Source organism: Equus caballus, chromosome 13 (assembly GCF_041296265.1).
Source record: "Equus caballus isolate H_3958 breed thoroughbred chromosome 13, TB-T2T, whole genome shotgun sequence".
Lineage (NCBI taxonomy): Eukaryota > Metazoa > Chordata > Mammalia > Perissodactyla > Equidae > Equus > Equus caballus.
In genome coordinates, this window is record NC_091696.1 from 35,304,121 (window position 1) to 35,318,231 (window position 14,111).

A 14,111-nucleotide genomic window follows, 5' to 3' on the forward strand; every position below is an offset into this window, starting at 1 on the left:
ATAGAATGAATGAATAAATGAATGATGGACTATATTCCATTCTGTTGCCAGCACTGAAGACTTGGACTTTGCTTTATCAAGTGTCCATCCTTGTGCTTGTATTTTATTACTGCAAATGTGTGCGGGAACCTGCCCTCCGTATTAAGTTTTGCATCTTAACGGGGGTTATTTGAGCAGACACAGTGTGGAGTCTGGGAGTTCATGCTGTCCTGGTGGTGAGGACACCAGCCGCCCGCCAGCTCAGGCGGCAGCGCCTTCCTGTGAGTGTGTGCAGTGCAGGCCAGCCCTGGGATTCTGGCCTGACCTCAACGGCAGCTTCCTTTTCCGCAGGCTCCACAAGCTCTTCCTTGTGTGAACACTGGGTGAGCCGGCTCCCAGGGAGCAAGCAAGCCAGCGTGACCTCTGCAGCTTCTTCCAGACGCACCTCCCTGGCCTCGCTGTCTGAGTCCGTGGAAATGACCGGGGAAAGGAGTGAAGACGATGGTAGGTGTGGGTTTTGGTCACAGATTTCCAAAATGGCAACTCATGGACACAGCAGAGAGTCCCTCATGTTTAGGAACAAGTCCCAAGAAGATTGTAGGAGAACGTAAAAGGGGTTTCAGAGAGTGGGGCTCCATAGCTGTGGGTTATGATCCTAAGTAACATTTGATAAAACGGGGGCATTTGCTTTTCCTCGCGCCCTAGGACTTTTCCTTCCACTTTATTATTTTCCACTCTTAAGGTCTAGTGTGCAGGCTGGAGCTAACTGTATAGTAGTGTATACGTTTCTTTTCAAAGTGCTTTTTAAGATCCTCAAAATAGCTGTAAGGGGACTCCGTGAGGTTGTGATTAGCCCAGGGCCACCTGGTGAAGAGTCGCTGTGCTGGGCCTGGTATGGAGGCTCCCTGACTCTCAGCTGCTCACCTTTAGAGGAATTTGTGGCATATTCTTTTAAGTACAGCATCTAGGACAAAAACTGTCGCCTCTGCATAAAAGTAATTCTCAGGGATTCTGAAGATAGTCGTAATATGAAAACTTTGAAAATCTGATAAAAATTGACCTCTTTTAAAAAAATTTTTTTTTTACCTTCAACTTACTGCTTGAGTAATGGCCTCTCGGCCCTTAGTTCTAACGGGGCCCCCAGGTGGTGTGGGAAGGATCAGGCAGCCAAAGCACCGAGAGCTGGGAGGAGAGAATGAGCTCAGTTTCTATAATGAGAACGATGACTCATCTTCCAACAAATCTCATTCTGTGGCCAGCATTTCGATCGCTGTAATCTGCTTCTAGTGGTGATGGGTAATTCTGAGAACATGAAATGGAGGAAAAAAGCAGGAGGTTGGAAGAAGGATGCCAGACTAAGAGGTCTGTGTCGTAGCTCTGGCTCTGCCACTTCTTCTAGCTTCTTGCTTTTCTCTTTGTAAAATAAGAGTATTAGGCCATAATTGCTAAGCTCCTCACATTTTATGAAAAACTGAGCAGTGCATCTTTGCTTGTTTAGGTAGAGGTTATTTGCAGCACAGCCTTTAAACTTAGAATTTACTGCTGTTTTAACAATAAGCCTAGACATTGTTTGCCCCCAATCTATTTTTAAACAGTGCAGTTGGTGAAATCAATATCCTCTTAAGCATCCTCGTCGTACAGTGATGCTGGGCGGTGCCCAGAGAACAGTGCTTATCTCGTACGATCTCATCCAGACACAGTTGTATAAATACCACAGCTTTGGTGTCAAGTATGTATAGAATTTAATTTAAAATATTTTCTTTGGAAGTTTTAAGTGATTCAAAATAGGAGTATATTGTAATTATCAATATTTTCTGTGAAAGTTTTAAGTCACTCAGGGTGGGAGTATATTATCGCAATTATGAATATTGTCTTTGAAAGTTTTAAGTCACTCTGCATAGGGGTACATTGTTTCGAAGTCTCTTTAGTTCTTCCCACTAGTCCACTTGGATAATCAGCGATTGCAGGCCAACCTCCATGTGGCACTGAGTGCGGGACAAGCGGTTGTGGTTCTGGTGTTAGCACTGCCTCTAATGTCTCTGTAATCACGGGCAGGACTTCACTGCGGTGAGCCCTGGATGTCCTTAGTAAGAGGAAGAAGGTGGGTCAGTAGTTCACCTTTATTCAGCATCTGTGAATGCCAGGTGCCTTGCTGGGCATAAGACTTTCAAGATTTTAGTTAATTCTCAGAGTAGCCGTGTGAGTCAGGACAGGGGTCAGCACACTGCACCCCACAGGCCAAACATGGCCCCTGCCTTTGTTTGTGAATCAAGTTTTACTGGAACCCAGTCACACCCATGTGTTTCTGTGTCCCCTGTGGCTGTGTTGGTGCTACAGTGACAGAGTTAGGTAGCTAGCCCACAAGTCTAAAATATTTACCATCTGGGCCTTTACAGGAAAAGTCTGCTGACCCCTGACGTAGAGTAAGAAGGTAAAGAGAGAGTGTGGCAACCCCTAGGTTAGAATGTCCCTGTCTTATAGATAAGCGAACTGGGCTCAGGACAGTACAAGTCATATGGCCACACTTTAACCCCAGACGTGCTGGCTCTGAACGCCATGCTTCTCTCATACCACGAGTTTTGCCTGCCTTCCATGTTCCTTCCATCTTTAGATGTTACGGGCAAGTTTTGTCATTTAGCTTAACAAAATTCTCTTTGCTGTATTCAGGAGGTTTCTCAACTCGACCGTTCGTGAGAAGTGTCCAGCGTCAGAGCTTGTCGTCCAGATCTTCTGTCACCAGCCCCTTGGCCGTCACTGAAAATTGCATTCGACCTTCTTGGTCCCTGTCTGCTAAGCTGCAGATGCGCTCCAATTCTCCTTCCCGATTCTCAGGGGACTCTCCGATTCACACCTCCGCCTCCACCTTGGAGAAGATCGGGGAGGCAGTGGACGACAAGGTCTCCATCTCTTGCTTTGGTAGCTTGAGGAACCTTTCCAGCAGTTACCAGGAGCCAAGCGATAGTCACAGTCGACGTGAGCACAAGGCTGTGGGTCGGGCCCCTCTGGCTGTCATGGAAAGTGTGTTCAAGGACGAATCAGACACCCGCAAATTGAACTCCAGTGTTGTAGATGCACAGAGCAAAAACTCAGCACAAGGGGATCGTGTGCCCCCCATCTCTGATCCTTTTGATAACAATAACCAGATTGCTTATGTGGATCAGAGTGATTCTGTAGACAGCTCTCCAGTCAAAGAGGTGAAACCCCCCAGCCACCCAGGCTCCCTCACGAAGAAACCAGAGAGCACAACCAAGAGATCCCCCAGCTCCAAAGGCGCTTCTGAGCCAGATAGAGGTGTGCGGAAGGGGAGACCAGTGTTGGCAAGCCAGGAATCATCGCTTTCAAGTACGTCCCCTTCTTCTCCTGTTCCTGTGAAAGTTTCTGTAAAGCCCTCCCGCTCCCGAAGCAAAGCAGACTCCTCTTCCAGGGCCAGTGGACGCCATTCCTCCCCTGTCCCCGCCCAGCCCAAAAAAGAGTCTTCCCCCAAATGCCAGGACTCCGCGTCATCTCCTTCACCCCAGAAGCAGAAGTCGGCCCCTGCTCTCACGTGCACTGTTTCCTCCACGTCTGCCAAAAAAGCCTCAGGCCCTGCCTCAAGGGGCCCCTTCCCTCCTGGGAAGGGCAGGACTTCAGACAGGAGCTTAAGTAGAGAGGGCTCCAGACAAAGCCTGGCTTCCGACAGAGCCAGCATAGCCTCCAGCTCCAAACCCAACTCCCCAAGGGTGAGCCAGGCCAGGGTGGGGGAGGGCCGAGGGGACGGGAAACATGTCAGGAGCTCTTCCATGGCCAGCCTGCGCTCCCCCAACACGAGCATGAAGGCCGGTCTGAAGAGGGACAGCAAGTCGGAGGACAAGGGGCTGTCCTTCTTCAAGTCAGCCTTGAGACAGAAGGAAACTCGGCGGTCGACTGATCTTGGCAAGACAACCTTGCTCTCCAAGAAGGCCAGCGGGAGCTCTGTCAAGTCGGCCTGTAAGAATGCCATGGATGACAAGGCAGAGAAAGGCTACCAGGCTCCAGGTTCCCAGCAGCCGAGTGCAAACGCAGTTGGAAAAGAGCAGCTTGTCTCCAAGGACCCTGCTTCTGCTAAACATTCCCTGCTGTCCGCTCGCAAGTCCAAGTCTTCCCAGCTAGATTCTGGAGTGCCCTCGTCTCCTGGAGGCAGGCAGTCTGCTGAGAAGTCTTCAAAAAAGTTATCTTCTAGCATGCAAACCTCTGCACGGCCTTCTCAAAAACCTCAGTGATATTTCTGCAACCCAAGTGTTTTATCTGTAAAGATGTTTATTTATTTAGAACCCTGTCCCTCCCACCAAAGCCCTCTATGCTTTTGTTTTGTACTTTTTGGGTCACGTGCCTGATGTGTGTATATCTGGGCGTCTGTGCGTGTGTGTGTGTGTGTGTGTGTGTGTGTGTGAGAGAGAGAGGAGAATTCAATTGCAAATTGTTAAAAGCGTCGCCTTATTCTACCATTGAACCAAATAACAGCCATAGGCAAAGCATTGATACCAAGCTAACTGGAATAATTGTAGACGATACCCTGGATGGTCCCTTTAGCAATTGTACATATTTCTTTCTAGAGGACTCTAATGACTTTTGTTGGACACTAGGGTTTTGGAACCTGTGAACCAGTTAAGCTATCATTAGTGTGCTCTGTGGAAGGATGAATTGTTTGACTTGGGTTTCATCTGAGCAGGATTTGTCCTCACTACGGATAGTCATGTGGCACCAGGAGCTCTAAAAACTGTGACACTAACAGCGAAACAAACTGAGAGAAAACTGTTGCTTTCTGCACTTTGGCCCCATCTACCAGTCTTTGTAAAGGGCAATATTTTAACACTAATGTTTCTCAGGTATATACTCAGCTAGTCTAGGATGGATGCGCGTCAGTAACAGGATTAGAGAGGAAGGTGGCCTATGGGTGACTGTCATTTCTCCTGCCATAGATAGAAGTTTTTAGAGGTAAAAATGAAGTCTTTCACTACCTTAATATCTGCAAAGATGTGTGTACCATAAGCTCTCTTGCCTCTTGGGCTGTGTCCTAAGAGATGGAAAATTGGATGGCCAGAAAGTCAGTCACTGGTAGTTAAATTTTTTTTCCTTCTCAATTTGGTAGCTAAGGCCATTGGGAGTTTGAAATGTAATAGAGCAGTTAACACCTTTGAAAGATTCCTGGAAAAAAATGGATTCTAAACTGGATGCATGAATCTGTACCATTTTCCTCCTCTGGTGTTGCTTTTTCCTATGTTAGAAGTTGAAAGCTCCATGCTGTCCCATGTGTGCATGCCCATGTTTCCTCATCTTGAAACTTGGAGAGGAAAGAAGTTGCCTAATGCCAAAAGTCAGTGATGGTATGTTGAAGCGATGTGTGACGAAGTATTACATGTACGCCTCTGATCCTGCCTGTCGGTCTTAGTTGTGACTGCTTTTCAGTAACTCATTTATTTCTTCTTTGTGCTTAAGATTTAATCTCTTACCCAGAACTCACAAGCAGGATTGGAGCATGTTCCATCTGGCATTGTCAGTGCAAATTGCATTTCTTGTTTAGAAAAAAGGGAACCTCACAAAAATCTTACAGATAAGCAAGATGCATAATTTTTCAAGGTTTTTGGGGGTATCCCGGGAATTTTTAGCTTTTTTCCCCCCTTTTTCTATTTTTTTTTAAAATGTGAGGAGAGTCATGGTCCTGACTCTCTTTGAATAGCATTTGTCACTTTGCCATGAAATATAGCATGCTAAGTTTATATGCTATTAAATGTTAACTTTTTAAAAAATCATATTCCTCAACTTCTTCCTGAACTCTTGGTGCACAGATCCATTTATAGTCTTCTTTTTCAGTATTGCTGTGTGTGAAGTAACTAGAACACATGTACACGCATAGCTATGAATTCTGCACTGCCTTTTTTTGTTTGTTTTTTTTTTCTTTTTTTTCCATGAATACCTCTTGGGAAATGTTTCCAGTAGGTCCCTTAACTTTATTTTGCTGCTAATTTGAGCATTAGCAGGTAACTTGCAAGTCTGGAGGCCATTTTTGTTGAGGGTAGCTGGAATTTTAGACCCTTGCAATATTTAAGACACATGTACAGCCTTGTGAAAGTTACTCTAGTGCTCCATGAAATTCATTTAACATGAGCCTGTTGCCCATTGCACTCAGTCCTGGACTCACCACTTCTCTACTGTCCTCCTTCTGCTGGACAGACCTCTGGTTTCCCAAAGCAGCGTTGCCCTCCTCTGCTGTAGTGTGACTACCGACAACTGGCTGCCTTCGATATTGTTACTGCTTCCGACAGCACGTTGACAGCCAGATCGCTGTTTAACCACTGCTAGTTTTCCTGTATCGTTTTTATTTCCTGAAAAAGATACACCAAATATGGGGTTGTCAATATCAGGAATCGAATGTCTGATTTGAGCCTCTCATCTTTCTTTAGTAGGTAAATCTCATTTGAAATCTCCTACCTGAAGCTCTGAAACAGTTTTAGAATTAAATAGTTTGACTGCACAAAGGGTTTTAATAACTTTTGGGGGGGGGCTGTAATCAGTTAAGCATTAATAGAAACTAGTTTAATTTTCACAATGGTAAATATTTTTATTCTTGAGTCCTCCAGGAATGGATTTTCCATTATAACTAGTGTCTTAAAAAAAAAAACAAACTACAAACTCCTTTAATTTTCCATGGGATCTAGAAATAAAATTTTAATACCTATAAACTGTATGTCTATGGAGTTTAGTCCTTATTTCAGATTTAAATGGAAAAAAAATCAGAAAGTATTATGGCATCGTTTAGACATCTTTAGGCTATTATATTTCCCTGCCTGATGAACAATGAGAATTTCATCCCTAGCTACGAGGTACAACCTTTAAGCCACAGAAAAGGAGAACTTGCCCCAAAATGTGGAAGTGGTCCTTGAGGTGTGAAGTATCTTATGGAAAATTGTGACTTGGTTCAGCTCAGCTCTTTGAGAGGGTTTGGGACGTGGTGTTTCTTTTTATTTTCCCACTGCTCTTTGGCACAATGAGCATATATGTGTTTGGGGTTAAGAATCGCCTGCTCAGGATGGTAGGCCTGGGTTTCTGCTTGACGACCAGGGGGGCCCGATTAGAGCAGACATTTCCTGGTAGGCACAAAATAACCCCCAACAGTAGTGCAGCATGTTTGTTTGCTTTTAAAAAAACTTTTTACTCTTGATTTCTTTTCCTGTAAACATCCAGTGCACTAAGGCTATATCATTCCTTAAGACAGCCCTAACCTTTGTTTTTGTAATCCCCTGTATAATGTGGAAGCACAAAGAAACTGTTAAACTCATGTCATCTCAAGACCATCTCCCACCCTTTTTGTATCTTCTCATCCTAAAAGCAGCTTAACTGAAGTTAAGTAATACTGCGCTGGACCAATAGAAACGGATGTTGGGAGTATTTGTGGTATGGTAAAATATTGTATTATCTGTGAGGCTGCCCTGAACTCTTTTGTAACCATTCTTTCATCATTCATTCGTTCATTTTGCCAACATTTGTTGAGGCCCTGCTTTACTCGTAAAGGCAAGCTGAAAGCTTCAGGAATTTGCTGGGGCTCAGGAGTCCTGGGAGCTCAGCCTATGAACCAGGGGATGCCAGTGATGTCCTAAATGGAGGGACAATCCTCCCGAACAAAAAGATCACATGGATTCTGGTGAATCAGCTTAGGCTTGTGGCCCCTCTTGAGCAAGTCTGTTCTGTTCTGGAAACCAAAAGTGCCCTTCTTCTGGAGCATTTTACTCTTACATCCACTTTTTCAGACTGAGCTGTCTCTACTACTTAGGGGTTGAAAATCCGTTACGAAGTCACTTTTCATTAGAATTTGGTCATCCACGTTTGTATGAGTTGGAAGTGGGGGTTTTTTGGAGAGTGGAGAGAAAAACTGTCATCCCTGTAAAATAGCTATCATGAAAAAAAGTAGGAACAGTATGTAAAGGAAACAGTAGTGGCAGCCGTTAGGAAAATTGGAGCAGAGAAGAGCTGTGAACAAAGCTCGTTTATTTCAAATAAACATGTTTTTAAAAGTAGATTGACATCTCACCTTAAGTTTCATTCTGACAAATTACTGAACAGCTAAAGTTATTGTGTCCCGTGTAGGTTATTATAATTATTGGATGCAAAGACAATTAGTGTTTCTGGGTTGGGTTTTTGAGATAATATGCAAATCATAAGCACAGTTTCAATAAAACACATATTCTTTGAGGTGCGTTGAACTCGTTTTATTCGGAATTGAGAAGGGCAAAATTTGCTGACAAACCAGTGCCTGTGTCATAAACATAAACACAAAAAGTAGCTGTTACCGTGCAGACTGTCTTTAATTTCATAAAGGGTACGTTACTGCTAAACCAAACTACATATTTTGGGGGAAATACTTTGCTTTTATTTAAATGGACAGTGTCTCACACTGCCTTGTGGTCAGCTCACAGAGTGTTTTGCAGCTGCATTTTGGGCGTGACCAATCGTTTTTTTTCCCCCAAGTAATGCCAACAGTTTTGCGTGGCCTCCATCTAACCCAGAAAGCATGCTGTTACTACCTATGCAAGCAACTCATAAAGAATAGAGATGACACTAAATGTAAGTTTGAAAAAAAAAAGGCAACTCTTAGATTATGGAGCTCTATTTTTGAACTTGTGATTTTTTTAAATGTGGCTTAAGCATCAGTATAGAAGAGCACGAATGTGATTTTTCGTTTTGCTTTGCACATGTTTCTCTTGGCCAATTTCTTTGATCATTGGCAAGATCGTGTGTAAAGTATTTTGCAAGCAGGAGTGGAATTGGGTATGTTGAACACACACTGGTTTATATACCTTATTTAGCTGGAGACTGCTAAAGTATTTTGTTCTAAAAATAACCTGCCATTTTCTATAGATTTTAGTTTTTTATATCTTCCAGGGTTCTATCCTGGTCACAAGGAGAGAATGTGGCTTCTAATAGTGCTAACAATTTTAAAACACTTTTGTAGAGACTTAGAGCTGTTTTGGAAAGCTTTGGAGCTTCCCAACCGCTGGTCACAATAAGACTAAGCTTGTGGAATTTATGGATTAGGTTCTAGATCCATCTCACATTCATTTAAAACTGGTGTTTCCCAATTTGGGGAGAAGGGAGGTGCATAGCAGCCTGGGAAGCTTTTTCAAATCTCACACGTACTCTCCTCAACATTCTGTTAAGCCTCTTCTGAATGACTTGTCTGAGATTTCTGATACCCGGCGTTCACTAGAATCGTCTAGAGAACTTTTGAAAATGCCTGGGTCCTCCTCCGAAGCTTTTGATCTAATTAGCGTAGGGGCAGGTCCCAGGAATTGCCATATATTTTAAAGCTCCTGGTGTTTCTGATTTGCAGTCAGAACTGAGAACCACTGTGATTTGACCTCCCTTTGCCAAGATCTGTGGCGAGAATCACTGCCATACGAAGTACTCAGGAGTGACTCAGATTCCTCTGTTACGTCCAAGAGGAAAGAAACAAAGACTGAGAACTACTAGTTTCAGCCTCCTGTTGAAATGAGGGGGCCTCTCTGAGTGGAGGCCTGACTTGGGAGCATTCGTTTTGTGGGTGGCCAGCACTTGCCAGTCCGGTGGGAATTGGTCTTTCATCTGCTAGAGCTAGCAGAGAGCCCTGTGCGGTGTGCGTCCTTCCCAGAGCCTTTCCCCTGGATGCCACCCTGGGGGGGGTAGGGAAGTCACTTTGAGTTAGAAAATGCTGAAGTAAAGCCTTCATTGGCCTTGGAAAACCTGTCCCTGATTTTGATAGAATGATTATCTCTTTGTAGTAATTATAACAGCAAACCCTAGGCTGTCACCACATGTCCTGTTCAGCTCATTCTCTACTTCTCCAGAATGTAGTTTCAGGAATTATTTTTAGTTTAAAAATGAATGTGAAGTATTTTATTTGAAGTCGTCTTTTTTTGCAACTTTCGTTGGCGTTTTTTCATGTAACTTAAATCAAATAATACTCATCCAAAAACTGGGCAGGTATATGTTACCTGTGGCAGCAGATGAAATTTAGTTTTAATCTATGGTGAGCTGAGCACACTGCAACGTCTTCAGACTACCCTGCCTCTCCTCACCAGCGCTTTCATCCTGGTGAGCATTATGCTGCCTACAAAAAAAATCAATACAATTTACCTGACGTTTTCAACATTTCAAGGAAGAAAGATGTAAGTCAAAATCCAAGTTGGAAGTCCTCTTTAGAAAGGCCGCCCAGAGCATGGGGGCCGCTGTCGTGGTGAAGATGAAGTAGAGATCTCCCAGGTGCTATTCTGGTCGGCATGGGGTCGCGGCAGCAGGGAGGGGCAGTCCGGAGCTCCAGTTCCCTCTGTCGGCCTGTCAGATACACGTTTAGTGTTCCCTCTGGGCTCGCTCACCAACTGTGCCTCTCACCACTGGTTAAAACTGAATTCAAGCCCCATTACAGAAATAATTTCTGGAGCGAACTCTTGAGTTTCTACACTGGAATTTCTATGGCTGTCTGAAAAGCTGCATGTCCTATCACTGTACACAAAAATGCTTTCGGATCGTTCATTCCCTGTTCCTAGGGATTTCTGTGTAATTTTCTTCTTTAGTTGTATAGTAATTTGGAAGGCAGGATGTCTTTCCTTCAGGCTGGAAGAGAAGTGTATCATACATTTTAAATTATTTTACAACAAATGCATGGGATGTGTCACTGACTTCTGTTATTTATGTGTATGTTTTCTTATTCAAGGTGTATGCACTTTTCAGAAGCAGAATTTATATTTTTATGTTTAAAACGTTTTATTTCTGGAACAGCAGTTGGTAATACAGTATACAGTTGGAATTAAGAGAATAGTGGAAAATGTAACAAAATATAATAAATTTATTACATGATGCCCTCTTCAAGCCATATTCCTCTGTCTCCCCTTGCCCGCCTATATCTTTTTGGTGTTGACTAACCTTGGAAATTAAGCAGAAATTGTATTTGTACTACATCAGTCTATACGAAACACTTTAAAATCGCAGTGTTAAATGAAAAAAGCAAATTACAGAAAGATTCATACAGATACTCTGTAAAATTTTAAAAGGAAAGTCACATCCATGCTAATTGAATTTTCACAAGCAGGGGTGATGATTCTCACTCTCTCCAGGAGGCAGTTGTCCGGGGCCGTGGTGCTGGACAAGAGCTTGCATTCTGACTCCATTCCAGTGGATTTTCAGCATTTCATATGATCGCCTTCTGCCAAACTTTATGATGGGAAGAAAGGCATAAAAGGAACCATTCTTTTCTGGGCCCTCTCTTGCCCCTGATATCTTCTTGTTTAACCATCCTGTTCTGATCAAATTTTCCAGCCGTCTTTACCACCCTTCAGGACAGGACTCCTGTTGAGGATATCACATCACTTACGACCACTTGGGGGCACTAAAGATTGTCATTATCAAGCGTATTGTAGAAGTCCCCCGGGCGTGTTCTTAGCCTCTCTGTGGAAATGCTCATTCAGGATGAGATGAGTGTGTTCTCAGGGAGCAGGGGGTTCACTGTCGATGAGTAGCACCAGCCGTCATTTTTCCTAGAAACCGTTAGATACAGGTCCTAGAGCAGATCTTGTTTTCCTAAAGCACAACATTATGGTTTAAGGTTGGGGCAGAGAAACTTCCTAACCAAGGACAAGTGTAAACCGCATGCCGTAAAACCCAAGGTTCAGCACTTCCAAACCTCTCTCATTTTAAATGGTAAAATTGTATGCTGGGTTCTTTAAAAAGTTTACCCATGTAGTACACAGATTACTCAGGAAGCTTCGTTATGCCTGAAAGTGTTCGCATGCCGTTAAGTATGTCGATTTTAATAGTTATGCAAGTAGTTAAGGATCATTTTGTCTTGCCTTAGAATTTGGAAGATTGTTTACAAATATTTGAATGATCATTCTGTCCCTGAACACTTTTCTCTCCTCTATCCATCTTCCAGGAGAAAGCAAAGCCATGATGAAGCCCCTTGCCCTGGACCACATGTTCCTGTGTGCCCTGTGAGAGATTCTAGGCCGCTGTCACTCTGCAGGATGTGGCTTGTGGCCTGTCCCCACCTCCAATATTCCCTTTCTCTTTCCCAGGCCAGCTCCTGAGTTCTCCCAGGGGGTTGTTTTCGGTTTTCCTTTTCGCAGCCCTGTTCCGTGTCTCAGGTGTCCCCAACAGGTCATCTCGTAAATGTCACCTCTCTGGGTGGGTTGGGTCTATGTCATATGGAACCCTCTGGAATTCAGCCTTGATTTGGTCTGCCCCGTGTTTCTCACCCCCTGCCAACCATTGCTGCAGAGAGAGAGGACAAGGGCTCTCCTCTCCCAGAGTGACTGGATTTTCATGATGCTCTGCAGCCCAGTGGCCTTGCACCCCATTTCTTAGAGCGTTCAGGGATATGATGTTAATTTGACTTGCTCTTTGGACTTGTAACAGCTCAATTTTTCTTAAAGAAAGTAGGACGATAACGTGAGTGACACCAGTGTTGTAGTCAGAATCAGGCCTCCCTGCCCCTGGCAGGCCCTCCTGTGCCTTTCCTTTGTTTACGAAGAATTCATAGAGGTCACAGTACACAGATCCAGTTCCGAGGCTCAGGGACAGGTGTCAGATTCATCATCCCTTCAGAGGGTGGGGAGGGGAAGACACAGGGTGGCCAGTGTGGACCAAGGGTGGGTGGCGCCAGCCCATACAAGGTTGCAGTGGGGAAGGTGATCCTTCACTGCCACACTCTAAGTCCAGGTGCCTGCCTTTAGCAGGGGCTTCTGTGTGCACAAATGCTGGGGATACGACCACACCCCGAGGTCACTGTCTAGTCAGGGAGTCAAGTTGGTTGATAGATAATTAACATTTCAGTGCTCTTCCATCATACATCGCGATGTTCCCACTCGTTTCCACCACACTTCCTGCTGTTCTGCCTAGAAGGCTTGTTGCTGAGATGCCCACACAGCTCACTCCTTTAGCTCCTTCACGTCTTGACTCAAATGTCACCGTCTCAGCGAGGCCTTCCCTGACCACCCTTTTATAATGTTGCAACCCGCTTCACATTCTCTCCCTCCTCCCTGCTTATTTTCTTCATATCACCAACTGCCACAGTATAGATGCATGTACAGTGTATATGCATGTACAGTATATATGCCCACAGGAAGGCAGGAGTGTTTGCCTGTTGTGTTCACTGCTCCTTTCTGAGCACCTCAGAGAGTGCCAGGCACATGGTAGTTACTTAGTAAATATTTACTAACTGAATAAATAGATTTGCTTGGGTAATCCACTCAACCCTTCTGAGTTGCCTTCCTCTCTCTAGAAGATGAGTAACAGTACCTGCATTGTAGAGTTGTGAGGGTTAGAGTGGAACGATGCCTATATAGCATTCAGCACAGTGCCTGGCGCAGAGAAAGTGCTCAGTGAATGATGGATGCCATTTATCATCGTAACAGTAGGGGTCGGACTTGGCGGGGGTGGGCACTGACCCTCATGGGAGATTTACAGAGGAGGGGCACTAGAGTATAACTCACACATTCCAGGCTGGGAAAACGGCTTGTACTTTCTGGAAAGCCCAGGAGTCCAGTCTTCCTGGAATGTAGGGCAGGAAGGCAGGAAGCAGTGGATGGAAGGGGAGGGGATTGGCAGAGGCCTCATCTAGAAGGACCTTTTATGACCTACTACGTTTGTCTGGAAGTGAATGAGAATCCAGGAAGAGATTTTAATTTAGGAGAGAGAGGAGATCCAGTTTGAGCCTGAGTGTGGTCACCATGGCAGCGATGTGGCACCAGCTGTAGGAGCCCTGGTTAGGAGCTTGCTGAGGAATCTGGGTGTCTGTGAAGGGCTGAGCTGAAGCAGCACTGGGTGGACCGTGAGGCAGACCGCTCCCAGAGAGGTCACATGCTCGCGCCCTGGAGGCAGGCTGCTTTGCTAGAATTCTGGTACCGTGACTTCTAGCTGGACAACCTTGGGCAGGTCACTCAACTTCTCCGTGCCTCAAATTCTTCACCTGTAAAATGTGGCTAATAGTATCTATATGATCGTTGGGCTTAACTGGGATGGTTGGTTTATTTACATTTAATGTAATTTTGGTTTTATCTCCTATCCTACTGTTTCTTTGATATTTGTACCACCTGTTTTATGTTTCTTTTTCTCGTCTTTCTTGCCTTTTAGATCAATCAAGCATTTTT

At 44.5% G+C, this 14,111-nt stretch overlaps 1 protein-coding gene across 3 annotated transcripts in view; it reads left to right on the top strand.

Annotated features, from left to right (window-relative positions):
- The window catches only part of USP31 (ubiquitin specific peptidase 31), a 73,515-nt gene extending 62,679 nt beyond the window's left edge, over positions 1–10,836 (top strand). For all 3 annotated transcript variants that reach the window (XM_023616128.2, XM_070232112.1, XM_023616127.2), the window contains 2 exons: positions 331–483; positions 2,647–10,836. In XM_023616128.2, coding sequence (XP_023471896.1) covers positions 331–483; positions 2,647–4,217 — 1,724 coding nt within the window. In that variant the 3' untranslated portion in view covers positions 4,218–10,836. The remainder of the gene's footprint in view (positions 1–330; positions 484–2,646) is intronic.
- The last annotated feature ends 3,275 nt before the right edge of the window (positions 10,837–14,111 follow it).